The 16019-nt window shown below is 39.0% G+C and overlaps 1 protein-coding gene across 2 annotated transcripts in view; it reads left to right on the top strand.

Moving 5' to 3' along the window:
- Positions 1 to 16019, top strand: part of FAM120C (family with sequence similarity 120C) — a 110846-nt gene that overhangs the window by 3516 nt on the left and 91311 nt on the right. The window contains exon 2 of one of the 2 annotated variants that reach the window (XM_030305315.1): positions 5181 to 5470. The exons of the other annotated variant lie outside the window; for it this stretch is intronic. Coding sequence (XP_030161175.1) covers positions 5181 to 5198 — 18 coding nt within the window. The 3' untranslated portion in view covers positions 5199 to 5470. Of the gene's footprint in view, positions 1 to 5180; positions 5471 to 16019 lie in introns of those variants that run through there. 2 annotated transcript variants of the gene reach the window in all.

Here is a 16019-nt window from a genome sequence, read left to right as displayed (position 1 = left end):
AATCACATACGTAAAGAAATTATTTATTTTCGTTACCAGTGAATGAAGTTCTCTTTCCTGATTTTGGTTGGTGATCTTTGTTGTTGGAATGATGGAGAGCTTCCTGGTTTATAGTACACACTTAAAAGATACTGGTTAATAGCTGAGGTAAACAGCTGTGATTTGCTTTTATAGAGGAGTGTTCCACTATTTTGAAGATAGCAGATTTTCACTCAGATGATCTGCATGCTTACCACTTCTTTTGACTGAAATGCTAGTGCTTCAGAACAAAACCCACTACTGTATTTCTCTTCTTGGTTTTGTTCTTCAGACTAAGCTACAAAATGAGTCTTTATTCCTAATCTTATTTCCGTTTGTGCAGGTATTAAATAAAAGATAAATTGTTGGGTTGTCTGGTTAACGTTAGGTAACTTAAGACTGCCCATGAAAAGATTATTGGCATGAGTTTTGTCATTTGGTTGGTTTCATTGCTATGTCCTGCAAACCTTTGTAAGTGTAATCGTCAATAGCATTAAAATGAAGTAAACTGACCAATTGCTAGCCTGGGTCTCAAAAGTAGAGCAGCCAAAAGCAGTTTTAGAATGTGGTTTGGGAAATGATGTGGGGTGGTTATGGGGATGAATACTTTAACGGTTAAAAAAAGATAACACATAAAACCCACCACTTCACAGCTATAATTCTTTAGAATGGGACCAATTAAAGAAAAATGAGTTGATTTAAAGAAAAGTATTAAGTTACAATACTTGGATGTGGCAGAAATCATGTTGGTAGTACATGAGCGATCAAAGTTTTGAAAAGTCTGACCAAGAGCTGATACCATTTTATGTTTTCATTCTCTAAAATGCAGTATAGCAATGACTGCTATGCTTCCGGGTTATTTACTTATACCCTCAGTGCCACTCCTAGGTGCTCTAGTGGTAGGAAAAATTATTATAATAATTATTATTACTTCTTGAGCACCAAGTTGTACATAAAGTGCTTTTTAAATACCTCATTTATTCCTCACAAGCTTGCAAGAATGCCCAGTATTCTTCCCATTTCTTTGGTCTGGATGCTATTAGGTGCTGGATAAAAATCCCTGTTCTGGGTCTGTATTGCTCAAAGTCCCTTTCCAGAGTTCCACTACACTATTTCCTTCTTTTTAAAAAAATTTTTTTAATGTGTATTTTTGAGAGAGAGAGAGAGAGAGAGCAAGCGAGAGTGAGCAAGGGAGGGGCAGAGAGAGAGGGAGACACAGAATCTGAAGCAGGCTCCAGCTCTGAACTGACAGCACAGAGCCCGACATGGGGCTCGAACTCCCCAGCTATGAGATCATGACCTGAGCTGAAGTCAGACGCTTAACCAGCTGAGCCATCCAGCCACCCCTATTCGCTTCTTTTTGTATCTTCTTGTGTAAGATTGTGTACTTTTATTGGCCAGATAATATGAATAAATACATGAAGAAAAATAATAATAAATCAATTTGTTAAGCACTCTATGCCAGCATTGCTAAATGCACAAATACTACCAATATAAAGCACATGTGTAAGCTAAGTGTGAAGTGAGTGAGTCCTAGCAATCTTTCTTTTCTGCCTTTTCAGTCTCTCTCTCTCTCTCCCTCTCTCTCTCTCTCTCTCTGTGTGTCTCTCTCTCTCTCTGGTTTCTTTCACTTACAGCATAAACAAATAATCTTCAAACAACAAAAACCTTGCCTTTACTTTGTAATTCCCTTAAGCCATTATCTTTATCCCTGTTCTTCCCTTTTAACCATTATTCATGAACAAAGAAGACTGTATTAATTCCCATTCCCTAGCCTATTGCCACTTGATATCTAATGTCACCATTCTGAAGCTGCCGCATCCATTTCCACTGTTACCCTTTCTTGGTCCTTTTTGAGGTAATTTTCACTATTGAGCTATCCTTTCTTTAAATTTCCTTCCTTGAATTTCATAATGCTGCTCACTTCTGATTCTCTTTGTACGTCTCTAGTTCTTTCTCCTTTCCTAAGTTATTCCTCCTCCTCTGCCTGCTTCCTTAAGCTTCAGTGTTCTCAAGACTTCTGTCCTAGTCATATTCTCCTATATTCACTTCCTGAGCAATCTTCTCCATTATCATGGCTTTAAATATTAACTATATTCTGATGATTCTTATAGCTCTTTCTCTACCCCCAACCTCTCTCATGAGCTTTCAAAGTATCTTTTCAGCTCTGCTACTCAATGTCTTACAGGTCACTTAAATTAAAAAAAATACTCAAGATGGAGCTCATTATTTTCCCTCAAAACGTGTTCTATTTTCAGTGTTCTCTTTTCCTTTGAACTTTGTCTTTTATCTATTTCAAGCCAGAAAAGATGGAGTCCTTAATTCTTCACTCTCCTGTCACCTCCCATATCCACTTGGTTACCCAGTCCTGTCACCTCTATACCTCAAAAATGTCTCCTGAGTCCAGCCACTTCCACCCCCATTGCCTTAGTTTAGGCTGCCATCATTTCTTATCTGAACCATGAAAATAGCCTTAACTTTTTCCTTTACCACTTTCTGGATAAGAGCCCGTCTTCTACATTACTGTCAGGGATATCATCCTGAAAACCAAAGCCGACTTCATTGTGTGCCCAAAGATAAACACTGGCTACTTTTTACCTACCCTTCCAAGTCCAGACTTCTCAGCCTGGCAGACAATGCCTTTCACAGTCTGATCCCAAACTCTTGGTGTTTACCCACACCTGGTCCAACCATTCGGAATGTCCCAACCATTCTGAACTTTTTAGTTTCCTGGGTATACAGTGTGTTCTTACATAGTGCTTTTCTTATGTCGCTCTCACCCTTGCATAGCATATTCCTACATATTGATCAAAAATAATCAATATGACTCTTTCCCAGCCAAGGTTGATGATGTGCGACCCAAATGCTCTTGAATTACCTCTCATTTTTTCTCTTTCATAGTATTTTTATATCACATTTAATTCTTTTTTTTCCCATGCTGTACATTACATCCCCAGAGCATATTTATTTTATAACTAGAAGTTTGTATATAATTCTCTTTTAATTGAATTCCAAGACGGCAGGGATTTGCTTTTAGGGCTGGACACATTGTATACAATAATGGTTGTTGTGAGAAAGAGATTGGTTGGTTGATTGACTATAGAGAGCTTTAAGGGTCAGATGAGGAAGAATTTAGAACCAGTGTTTTATAATGTTACATATTAATTCCCTGTAAGTCAACTTAAATTCCAAGTGGAATTGAAAAACTCTGTTAAGTAAAAGTAAGTTTGGTAGCTACTTAGCAATACATTTATAGAATACATTCCTTCTTGATGGTAGTAACAATAGCTACCACATGGGCTGGGTACCTTACATAGATTCATTATGTCATTTCATCCTCACAACCATCTCTCAGGATATATATTAATGTCCTTTTTTTTTTAATGGCTAAAATAAAAACAGAATCAGCATAAGTTTGCACTGCTAGAAAACGGTTGAGCCAAGATACAAACCTAAATATATTTGAGACCAAAATCCTTCATCTTTAACATATTGCAAAATAGCACAGTTGCATTTCAAACTAAACCTTTTCCAGAATATTTTTCTTATATTTAGCTTGTGGAGCATAATGGCTAAGACAACAGAACTTGGAACCAGACTGCCTGGGTTTAAATCCTTGTTTTTCTCCCTACTAGATAGGTAAACTTAGGCAAGTTAACCTCTCTGTGCCTCCGTTTCCTCATCTGGAAAATGAGGGGTAGTAATAATACCTGTATCACACATTTTGTGGTGAGTCTTAAACGATTTAATGCAAGTAAGGTGCTTATAACATTACATGGCACATAGTAAATCCTATATAAATGCCAGCTACTATTACTTTGAACAGAATATCTTTGGTGCCACGTATGTTGGACCTAGATCATTTCACTCTCATGCTTTAAGCTTAGGATGGTGGCCTGCAGAGTCCTTCGTGTTCTGCCTGCCATTCTCTGGCCTCATTTCATCCTATTTGTCTTCTCAGAACAGTGAATGGTTTTCAGTTCAAGTAACATTTTTTGAGCATCTTCTTTGTGCCAGACCCCATGCTAAGTACTATGAACAATGGAATTCATTCATTCAATAAATATTTATTGCACGAGTCCTGTGTGCCAGGCACAGTTCAAGATTATGAAGATAAAGTAGTGAACAAGACAGTTTTCTGATCTTATGAAGTTTACATTCTAGTGGGGAGGACAGACAATAAGATAAAAAGACAAAATATATATAATATTTTAGGTGGTATAGTAAGTGCTGTGGAGGAAAATGAAGTAGGGATGTGAGTTAAGGGAGTGTTGAGGTCAGGAGGATACTCTGTCTCTCCAGGACCTTTGTTAGGTGAGACAAGTATGAAAATACTAACAATATGAGCCCAGAGGATCATTTCTCTGGCCCTTGTCATAGGCCCAAGGACATAGTCAATGGAAGTGGCAGAACCACGATTTGCATACCAGACACCAAAACCCTTACTCTTTTACCATAAAGGAAATTACAAAGATTATGGCAAGGATGGCAAACTGGCAGCCAGTAGGCCCATACATTTTTTTAAAGAACTCCATTGATCTTTATTGATCAGCAGTGTTTTGATCAGTAGTGTTTACCAGAATCTGAAATCAAATAGCGGGTTTGGACTGAATATTAAGGCATCATCTAGTTGAATGATGTTTCATTTCCCTCTATCATTTAACTTGCATTATATGAACACATTTCTTTTTTGAAAAGTATGGATTTCTTGCCAGCATTTAAAAAATTGTGAAATGTTACAAAAAATTCTGACTTTCCAACCACTCTTGAACTATCAGACCCTTTGGCAACACCGATTGCCCCCTTTTGCTGAGCCACATGGTCTTCATTTATTGGAATCTCTGTGATTCCATGGTGTCTTCCTGACACAGTGACCAAGTACCTCTTGCCATTCATGATAGCCATCTTATATCAATGGCTCCCAATGATTCCCACCTGCTGGTATTCACACTCTTGTGTAATCTCCCCCCATCCCTTGTTTATGGGCTGGACCTAGTGACTTGTTTCTAATGAACAGACTACAACAAAGTGATGAGATGTCACTTTCAAGATTAGGTTATTAAAAAACTATGACTTCCATCTTGTTTGCGCTCTCTCTCTCTCTCTCTCTCTCTCTCTCTCTCTCTCTCTCTGGCTCTTCTTGCTTGATCACTCTGATGAAGCAAGCTGCCATACTGTGAGCTGCCCTATGGAGAGGCCCACATGACAAGAAATTGAGGGCAACCTCCAACTAACAGCCAGTGAGGAACTGAGGCCCTCAATCCAACAACCCACAAGGAACTGAATCCTGTCAACAGCCAAGTGAGTGAGCTTGGAAATGGATCCTTCCCAGTTGAGCCTTGAGATGACTGCAGCCTTGGCTAATACTCTGATTGCAGCCTGTGAGAGACCCTGAGCCAGAGGACCCAGTTAAGCCATGCCCACAGATACTATGAGATAATAAATGTTTTTTTGTAAGCCACTAAGTTTTTGGGGTAATTTGTTACACAGAAATAGGTAATGAAAACATCATTGATTGTTGTACTTTTTAATAGTAGTTTTGATAAGCATGAAATATTTCTTGCACCCACATCTATGAAAAGTGACAAAATCACATAAGAAGGTCATGTATTTAAAGATCATAATTTTTTTAATTCAGTGACAAGAGATTGTTGTGCTATAGTGAAAAGACCAAATGAATTAAAGTCCAAAGACTTGCATTCAAGTCACTAGTGGGATCTTGGGTAATTTATTACTTCATTTTGAGAATCTTCGTTTATGAAGTGGATAAGAAAGTGATACCATGTTTCCCAGGACAGTCGAGAGAATTACCAGCTATAATATATGTGAAACCTACTACATACGTGTTAGTTCATATTAATTTCAGTCTCTCCTGTGTTTCCATAGTACTCTATATATTTCCATTGGCTTGTACCATAATATATTGTGATTATCTGTTATATGTAGGCGACTTGATCTTTGCATCTACTCACACAGTATTTGGGCAGGCACATGGCAAGTGTGCAGAAAGCACTGGTTGAAAGAATGAACAGTTGTTACATAACTAATGAAAATTTAAGGGGCGCCTGGGTGGCGCAGTCGGTTAAGCGTCCGACTTCAGCCAGGTCACGATCTCGCGGTCCGTGAGTTCGAGCCCCGCGTCGGGCTCTGGGCTGATGGCTCGGAGCCTGGAGCCTGTTTCCGATTCTGTGTCTCCCTCTCTCTCTGCCCCTCCCCCGTTCATGCTCTGTCTCTCTCTGTCGCAAAAATAAATAAACGTTGAAAAAAAAAATTAAAAAAAAAAAAAAAAGAAAATTTAAAAACACTAAAATATGCTTAAAATTCTTAACCGAGGTATCTTTCGTCTTTGGGAAACTTCCTTTTGCCAATTTGCTGATAGGCATATCTGTAAAGAGGTCAGTTTCAGCAGAAAGGTCTTCATATCAGGTCACTATGTAAGGCTTAAATTTGGTCTATTGAACAATTCTTAGCACAGCCGAAGCACCTGATCCAGAACTGTATGAGGAGGCTAGTCCATCTTCTGGGCACTGTTATGGCACAAAGAATACACTGAAGTACTTAAGTCTCCATACATTTTATGCCCTAAGGCAAAAAGCAGTCATGGAGCTTGAGGTGTTGTCTACCATTTGTAAGGCTTCCATTTGTATCTCAAATACCAGTTTTAGATATTCACTCTCTCTCTTAAATCAAAAAGCTGGCAATAATCATCTGAAGAAGATCACATATTTAAAGGAAAATCAGAGAGAACCTATTTCTTGGTGAAAGTGATGAGTATTCCTCTATATCTAAATAAAATATGTCTGTTGAAATACTGCAATTTAAGACACCATTTTAAAATAAACCATTGTAGGAAATATGACCAGTGTATAAAAATGAAGAGTGCTGAAACAAAACTTTTAATGGGGCTTGGAATTTCAATAGGCTGTGTTTTGGAATACAGACAGAGTAGGTGATACTGTTATGAAATGCATTTATATAGTAAATGAAAGCATTGCCAGAGCTTGAAAATCTTGTCGGTGGTAGTTTAAGAAAATGTCTGTTGAATACAGCAGAAATTACATAATGAACAAGCATTTGTAAAGGTACGAAATACTGTTGCTCAGGATGTTAAACATTGGTGGCTGAACATTTTGGGGACAGTAAGTTATTTGTGAAGTTTTAGATCTCAGTTGGCTACATAGATATAAGCACTCCCCATATAGCTGTACACTTCACTGTGCCTAGCCAGTAGTTCTCACAGTATGGTTCCTGACCAACAGTACTGTATCACCTAGAAACTTGTTAGAAATGCAGATTCGCAGACCCTAGTCCAGACCTACCATATCAGAAGCTGGAGGTGGGGTTTGTCAATCTGTTTTAACGAGTCTTCTAGCTGATTCTGATGCACCCTAAAGTTTGAGAAAAATTGCACCTAGATATAATTCATGTGTTAAGAATTTTGATGGAATCTAATTCTTTGGGACTTGGAGCCTATGACAGGTACATTCACAAATACCTGGATTTTGTGTGTTAAGGAAAGTCATGAAATTTTTGGTATAGGTTGGTCAAAATTATGACTACAGAAGGTGCTTCTGCCATAGTGTTACTCTTGGACTCAGAATATTTCAATTTGAAGCAGAAACACTTTATAAGGACAAAGATTTTAATTATGTCACTCCTTAGGATTCAATTATTATGCAAAAATGTTCAAAATGAATCATGTTAGGAACTAGTGATTAATAATGTGGCTTACACCAAACAAAGCTGAATACTTTGAATTATTAGATGCACGTTATGGAAATCTGCCCTATTATATGTAGATTGATTGCCTTGGCTGAGGCGTGGTGCTGAAGATACTAAAAAAAGGGACTTCTGGCATCCAAAGAGCATTCAGTGCACCAGCAAAGATTGAAATAGAATACTTGACCTGTTTGGTTGACATTGCAACTCATCTAGAGAGGCACTCTGAATAAAAGCAGGTTTATTCAAAAATACCTTCACAAATGTATGGTTGTATTTGCTCGTTTCTAGCAAAATTACGCCTTTGGGAAACTCATTTGGCAGGTGATAAACTGGCTGACTTTGCTGAAATTGGTTTCCAAGAAATGAAAGTGATGGCCTGAACTACATTCCCAAAATTGTGAAGTTGTCTGTTACATTCCAGGAAAGGTTCTCTGGCATTATATTTTCAGAAAAGGAACTAATATTGTCCAGTTAGCCTTCCTCAATGTTTATGGTGTAAAAGAAGAGCTACAATGGAGATACCGAATTACTGTTTTATGGTATTGAAAATGAAGCATGGTGTCATTGGGATACCAGAATTCTACAAATATCTTGGGGGTCGTTACCCTAAATATAAAAAACAGTGTGCAAAATGTCTGTGTTTGGAAACTCCTACCTTTCTAAACAGCTGTTTTCTATTACAAGATGGGATAAAATTAATCATTCCCAAGGACCCAAAGCTAAATTCTTTACTGCACACCCCAACACAAAAATACAAAACCTAACATTGACCTCTTGGCACACTTGGCATCAGACCTCCTGTTCTAAGTTAAAGGAGAAAAATCACACACACAGATGTAATGATTAACTTTTTTCTATTTTTAACTTGTGTTATTAACTTTGAATTTTAAGATGTAAACTCCAGTATCTTGTATGTTTATATCATTAACACTGACAGTGTAGTGTAGTTTAAAAGAAATTAGGGGCACCTGGGTGCCTCAGTCAGTTGAGTGTCCAGCTTCAGCTCAGGTCATGATCTCGTGGTTCATGAGTTCGAGCCCCGCGTCGGGCTCTGTGCTGACAGCTCAGTTAGACTTTGAGGCACAGAGGCCTTGCAGCTGAAATATAAACTGTCCATATTTCTATTGCTAAAGCAGACTTATACATAATCCACCCCTCCCATTGGCTTTTCTTATGCTTCCTCGTCATCTCTGATTTCTTTTCGCTTTGGAATTGAGAACAGAGGGAAAGGTGGACTACAGAGCTCAGCCTGAGTCAGATACCAGTTTGGATTTAACACTATGTGGGGAATGAGGCTAGCAATTCAAGAGAATTTGGGATGAATTGGAGGAAGTCAAGTATCACAGAGGTCAGAAAGTGGTGTTGCTTCTGTATTAAGCTCTTTCTGTGGTCCAGGCAGGCTTCTAGACAGCCAGATGGATATAATAAAATCACAGCAACTAACAAGCTCACAATCTATTTATTCTTTATGGCCCTATGATTATTGTATTACTTTATGAATTGATCTGAAGTTAGTGAATACTCAGTTTTCCAGTAGCCTTTATTTGGTAAACATGTTCGATGGAAAGAGCATTATTTTGCAGATAGACCTAACTAGGTTCAAGTCCAAGTTCTGCCATGTGGCTGGCTGTATGATTTGGGGCAAGTTATTTAAATTTTTCTATTGAGAAAGAGTCGCCTGGGTGGCTTAGTTGGTTGAGCATCCATCTTCAGCTCAGGTCATGATCTCGTGGTTTGTAAGTTTAAGCCTTGCATCAGGTTCTCTGCTGTCAGCGTGGAGCCCACTTCAGATTCTCTGTCCCCCTCTCTCTGTACCTCCCGCACTCATGCTGTCTCTCAAAAATAAATAAAACATTCGAAAAAAGGAGGGAGGGGGATTAAAGATACTCATTTCACAGATTTAGAAAGATAAGTGAAATACATCTTAAATTATTTAGCCTGGTGCCTATCATGAAATAGTAATCACTAGAATGTCACCTCCATGAGGACAGGAATTTGGGCCTCTTGGTCACTACAGTATTTCCACACCTAGATGAATGCCTGGCATGTATCCGTGCCTGGTCCAGTAAACACTGGTTGAAAGTCAAAATGTACCAAGAAATCATGGCCTTCATGGCGCTCACATTCTAGTGATAAATACTTCTAGTTGTTTCTAATAGCAAGTGTTTTTCAATAAATTACTTCTGAAAGAACCAAAGTATGAGAGATAAAATGGAGGGGCGCCTGAGTGGCTCAGTTGGTTAAGCATCTGACTTTGGCTCAGTTCATGATCTTACCGTCTCGCAGTCCGTGGTTTTGAGCCTCATGTTGGGCTCTGTGCTGACAGCTGGGAACCTGGAGCCTGCTTCAGATTCTGTGTCTCCCTCGCTCTCTGCCCCTCCCCCACTTGTGCTCTATCTCTCTGTGTCTCAAAAATAAATAAACCTTAAAACTTTTTTTAAAGATAAAATGGAGAATATGAGCTCAGGTTGAAGGAAAAGCAGGAGTACCTTTCCTGTCTGGTGGTTTTGTCCAATTCTCCATCTACCCAAATACTGGTTTGGTAAGCACAATTTGAAAGCCACTTCTTTAGACTACTTGCTATTGTAAATGAGACATTAAACTTTTTTCAGAGAGCTGTTTCCCCCTGAGTTTTATAAATAAGTGTCGCTTCCTCTAGAAATCATTGCCCCATTGACTGGTCAGGTGCCTTTGGTCTATGTTTCCATGGCACCCTATGATTATAACTTCTTAACGTATTAAGTGTCTTACTCTGTGCTTTCTGCCTCCTGGCACTTAGAAGGCCCCAATTCATATTTGTTGTATTGAACAGTGAGCTAGCAATTAAAAGCTAGAGGCAGTTGTTGAGAATCTCAACTCTTACTTTCTTTAAAGGTCAAATGTGCTTCTTTCTTGATTAGTTACTTGGGTATGTTATTGTTTAAAGCTCACCTAAATCATTTCAGTCTCCTGAAAAATTACAGAGTTAACAACTGAACTGGATCCGTTTGAGCCAGGAACTGAAAGTCCTTCTGCTTACAGATGGTAGCATTCATCATACATGTGGAAATGGAGCCAGGGTACTCAGCTATTCTGAAGGGTGTTGTGGCTAGAAGGCTTCTTCCTTGCCCTGATCAGGATTTAATTGCCATCAGTCACTCTAGATGATATTTTGCTAAAAAATAACAATCTGACTAGAGAGCACTGTTTCTTAAACTTACCTCATCATGACAATCATCTGGGGTTCTTGAAAGCAACCTCAGTGTCTATTGTTGGATGAAAGAGTAAAGAAAATATGGCATATACATACAATAGAGTATTATTCAGCCTTAAAAAAGAAGGAAATCCTGCCATTTGGGACAACATGGATGAATCAGAGGACATTATCCTGAGTGAAATAAGCCAGACACAAAAAGACAAATACCATTTAATAAGGAGTCTAAAATTGTCACTCATAGAAGCAGAGAGTAGAATGGTGGTGGCCAGGGACTGTCAGGAGGGAATATTGGGGAAGTATTAGTCAAAGGGTACAAAGTTTTGGTTATGCAAGACAAATGGGTCCTAGAGATCTGAACAGCATAGTGCCTATAATTAACAATATTGATTTGTGTACTTAAAACTTTGCTTATGTTAAGTGCTTTTATCACAAAAAATAAAGAGGGCAGGAGGAAACTTTTGGAGGTTATGGGCATGTTTATGGCATAGACTGATGCCAGTGATGATTCTTATCTCTGACCTCAAGGTGTATACATTAATTATGTACAGCTTTTTGTATGTCAGTCGTACCTGAAAAAATACATATATATATTTCTAGGCTAGCGCTAGACCTACTTCATCATACTCCTCAGAGTCGAGAGGCCTGGAATGGGAATTACCTTCAGGGAATGGAGGTAAAAGGTCTGCAGGCATAACCTCATTTTATTGTATTTTGCTTTATTGCATTTCACAGATACTGCATTCTTTTTTTTTTTATTTTATTTTTTTTTATATATATGAAATTTATTGACAAATTGGTTTCCATACAACACCCAGTGCTCATCCCAAAAGGTGCCCTCCTCAATACCCATCATCCACCCTCCCCTCCCTCCCACTCCCCATCAACCCTCAGTTTGTTCTCAGTTTTTAAGAGTCTCTTATGCTTTGGCTCTCTCCCACTCTAACCTCTTTTTTTTTTTTTCCTTCCCCTCCCCCATGGGTTCCTGTTTAGTTTCTCAGGATCCACATAAGAGTGAAACCATGTGGTATCTGTCTTTCTCTGTATGGCTTATTTCACTTAGCATTACACTCTCCAGTTCCATCCACGTTGCTACAAAAGGCCATATTTCATTTTTTCTCATTGCCACATAGTACTCCATTGTGTATATATACCACAATTTCTTTATCCATTCATCAGTTGATGGACATTTAGGCTCTTTCCATAATTTGGCTATTGTTGAGAGTGCTGCTATAAACATTGGACCTACCCTATGGCCCAGCAATAGCACTGCTAGGAATTTATCCAAGGGATACAGGAGTACTGATACTGCATTCTTTACAAATTGGAGATTTATGACAACCCTGCATCAAGCAAATCTATCGGTACCATTTTTTTCCAACCGTATTTGGTCACTTCCTGTTTCTCTATCACATTTTGGTAATTCCCACAATATTTCAAACTTTACTATATTTGTTACAATGATATGTGATCAGAGATCTTTGGGATGTTACTCTTTTTCATTGTTTTGGAGCACCACAAACATCATCAATACAAGATGGTGAATTTAATAAATGTGTGTGTTCTGACTGTTCTACTGACCAACAGTTCAGGTTTCCCTATTACCCGAGACATAAGAGTATTAAAATTAGGCCAATTAATAACCCTACAATGGCCTCAGGTGTTCAAGTGGAAGGAAGAGGTGCACATCTCTCACTTTATTTTTTAGAAAAAAGTTTTAATGTTTATTTTTGAGAGAGAGCAGGTGAGTTGCAGGGGAGCAGGGGAGGTGCAGAGAGAGAGGAAGAGACAGAATCTCAAGCAGGCTCCATGCTCTCAACCCAGAGCCCGATGCAGGGCTCAAACCCACAAACCGTGAGATCATGACCTGAGCCGAGGTTGGTCACTCAACCGACAGCCACCTAGGCGCCCCACATGTCTGTCACTTTAAATCAGAGGCTAGAAATGATTAAGCTTAGTGAGGAAGGCATATCGAAAGCTGAGACAGGCCAAAAGCTAAGCCTCTCATGCCAAAAAGGTAATCAAGTTGTGAAAGCAAAGGAAAAGTTTTTGAAGGAAATTAAAAATGCTACTCTAGTGGGGCACCTAGGTGGCTCAGTCGGTTAAGCCTCTATTGATTTCGGCTCAGGTCATGATCTCAGGGTTCTGAGTTGGAGCCCCATGTCGGGCCCTTCACTGACAGTGGGGAGCCTGCTTGGTATTCTCTCTCTCCCTCTCTCTCTCTCTCTCTGCCCCTCCCTTGCTCACTCTCTCTCTCAAAAATAAATAAGCTTGTTTAAAAACGGTACTCTAGTGAACACATGAATGATAAGTGAAACAGCCTTATTGCTGTTATGAAGTAAATTTGAGTGGTCTGGATCAAACCAGCTACAACATCCCTTTAAGCCAAAGCCTAATCCAGAGCAAGGCCCTAACTCTCTTTAGTTCCAGGAAGCTGCAGAAGAAAAGTTTGAAGCTAGCAGAGGCTGGTTTGTGAGGTTTAAGGAAAGAATCAATCTCCAGAACATAAAAGTGCATGGTAAAGCAACAAGTGCTGATGTAGAAGCTGCAGCAAGTCATCCAAAAGATAAAATAGTTCATGAAGGTGGCTACACTAAACAGATTTTCCATGTAGGTGAAATAGCCTTCTATTGGAAGAAGATGTCCTGGGGTGTCTGGGTGGCTCAGTCGGTTAAGCGTCCGACTTTGGATCAGGTCATGATCTCATGGTTTGTGAGTTTGAGCCCTACGTCAGGCTCTGTGCTGACAGCTTAGAGTCTGGAGCCTACTTCAGATTCTGTGTCTCCTTCTCTCTTTCTCTCTCTCTGCCCCTTCCCCAACTCACACTCCTGTCTCTCTCTCTCTCTCTCTCTCTCTCTCTCTCTCTCTCTCTCTTTCAAAAATAAATAAACATTAAAAAAATAAATAATAAAAATTTTAAAAAAGGAAGAAGATACCCTCTAGGACTTTCATAGATAGGAGAAGTCAATGCCTGGCTTCAAATATTCAAAGAACAGGCTGACTTGCTAGGGGCAGAGGCAGCTAGTGACTTTAAGGTGAAGCCAGTGCTCATTTATCATTCTGAAAATCTGTGGACCCTTAAGAATTATGCTAAATATATTCTGCCTGTGATCTATAAATAGAAAAACAAAGCCTGGATGACAGCACATGTATTCACAACAAGGTTTACTGAGTATTTTAAGCCCATAGTTGAGACCTACTGCTCATAAAAAGAAACCTTTCAAAATATGACTGTTGACAGTGCACCTGGTTACCCAAGAGCTCTGATGGAGATGTACACAAGATTAATGTTATTTTCATGCTTTCTAACACAGCATCCATTCTGTAGCCCATGAATCAAGAAGTATGATTTCAATTTTCAAGTCTTGTAACTTAAGAAATTTTATAGGGGTATAGCTGACATAGATAGTGTTTTCTCTGATGGATCTGGGCAGAATACACTGAAAACCTCTGGAAAGAATTCAGTATTCTAGATGTCATTAAGAACATTCATGATTAATGGGAAGAAGTCAAAATATCAACATTAACGAGAGTTTAGAAGAAATTGATTCTGGTCCACATGGGTGACTGAGGTGTTCAAGACCAACAGAGGAAATACTTGCAGATGTGGTAGAAATAGCAAAAGAACTAGAATTTGAAGTGGAGCCTGAAGATGTGACTGAATTGCTGCTATCTTATGCTAAAATTAATGGGTGAGGAGTTCACTTTTATGGATGAACAAAGAAAGTAGTTTCACAAGATCGAATCTACTGGTGAAGATGCTATGAAGATTGTTGCAATGACAACAAAGAGTTTAGAATATTGCATAAACTTAGTTGATATGCAGTGGTAGGGTTTGAGAGATTGATTTCACTTTTTAAAAAAATTTTAATATTTTTTTTTGAGAGAGAGAGAGAGAGAGAGGGAAACAGAATCTGAAGCAGGCTCCGTGCTGTCAACACAGCCTGCTGCAGGGCTCAAGCACACGAACCTTGAAATCATGAACTAAGCTGAAGTTGGACGCTCAACCCACTGAGCCACCCAGGCGCCCCAATTGACTCCACTTTTGAAAGAAGTTTTGCTGTGGGTAAAATGCTATTGAATGGCACCACATGCCACAGAATAATCCTTCCTGAAAGGAAGAATCGATGAGACAAACTTCATTGTTGCCTTATTTTAAGAGATTGCCACGGCCACCCCAGCCTTCAGCATCTACCACCCTGATCAGCCAACAGCCATCAACAATGAGGCAAAACCCTCTACCGCCAAAAAGATTATGACTTACTGAAAGCTCAGATGATTGTTAGCATTTTTGAGCAATAAAGTATTTTTAAATTAAGGTATGTACTTTTTTAGACATAATGCTATTGCACAATTAATAGAGTACAGTAGGGTATAAACATAACCTTTATATGCACTGGGAAACAAAAAAAAAACCTCATTTTACTTACCTTATTGAGATACTTTATTGCAGTGTTCTAGAACTGGACCTGCAATATCTGAGGCATGCCTGTATTACTTTTCACCATATACCTTCCTGTATTCCTGATTTTATTTTTACCTGGAGTATGTTCTGCTTTTATTCAGTTGTAATTTACCTTTTGAATTAAATGTTGCAATTCATGATATAAAAATTCAAAAGGTTGGGGCGCCTGGGTGGCGCAGTCGGTTAAGCGTCCGACTTCAGCCAGGTCACGATCTCGCGGTCCGTGAGTTCGAGCCCCGCGTCAGGCTCTGGGCTGATGGCTCGGAGCCTGGAGCCTGTATCCGATTCTGTGTCTCCCTCTCTCTCTGCCCCTCCCCCGTTCATGCTCTGTCTCTCTCTGTCCCAAAAATAAATAAAAAACGTTGAAAAAAAAAATTCAAAAGGTACAAAAGGATATATGATAAAAGAAAAATCTCCCACCTCTGTCCCTAGCCACTAGATTCTTTTCTCCAGAGTTGACCAATATTATCAGTTAGTTTTGTATTCTTCCAAAGTTATTATGCATATAAGAGCAAATACTTATAACCACTTAGTGCACACACACCACAAACAGACCTTTAATTTAATTTTTATTTATTTTGAGAGAGTTAGAGAGCAAGTGGGACAGGGGCAGAGAGAGAG

This window comes from Lynx canadensis, chromosome X (assembly GCF_007474595.2).
Source record: "Lynx canadensis isolate LIC74 chromosome X, mLynCan4.pri.v2, whole genome shotgun sequence".
Classification (NCBI taxonomy): Eukaryota; Metazoa; Chordata; class Mammalia; order Carnivora; family Felidae; genus Lynx; species Lynx canadensis.
This window is presented reverse-complemented; position numbering and strand designations above follow the sequence as displayed.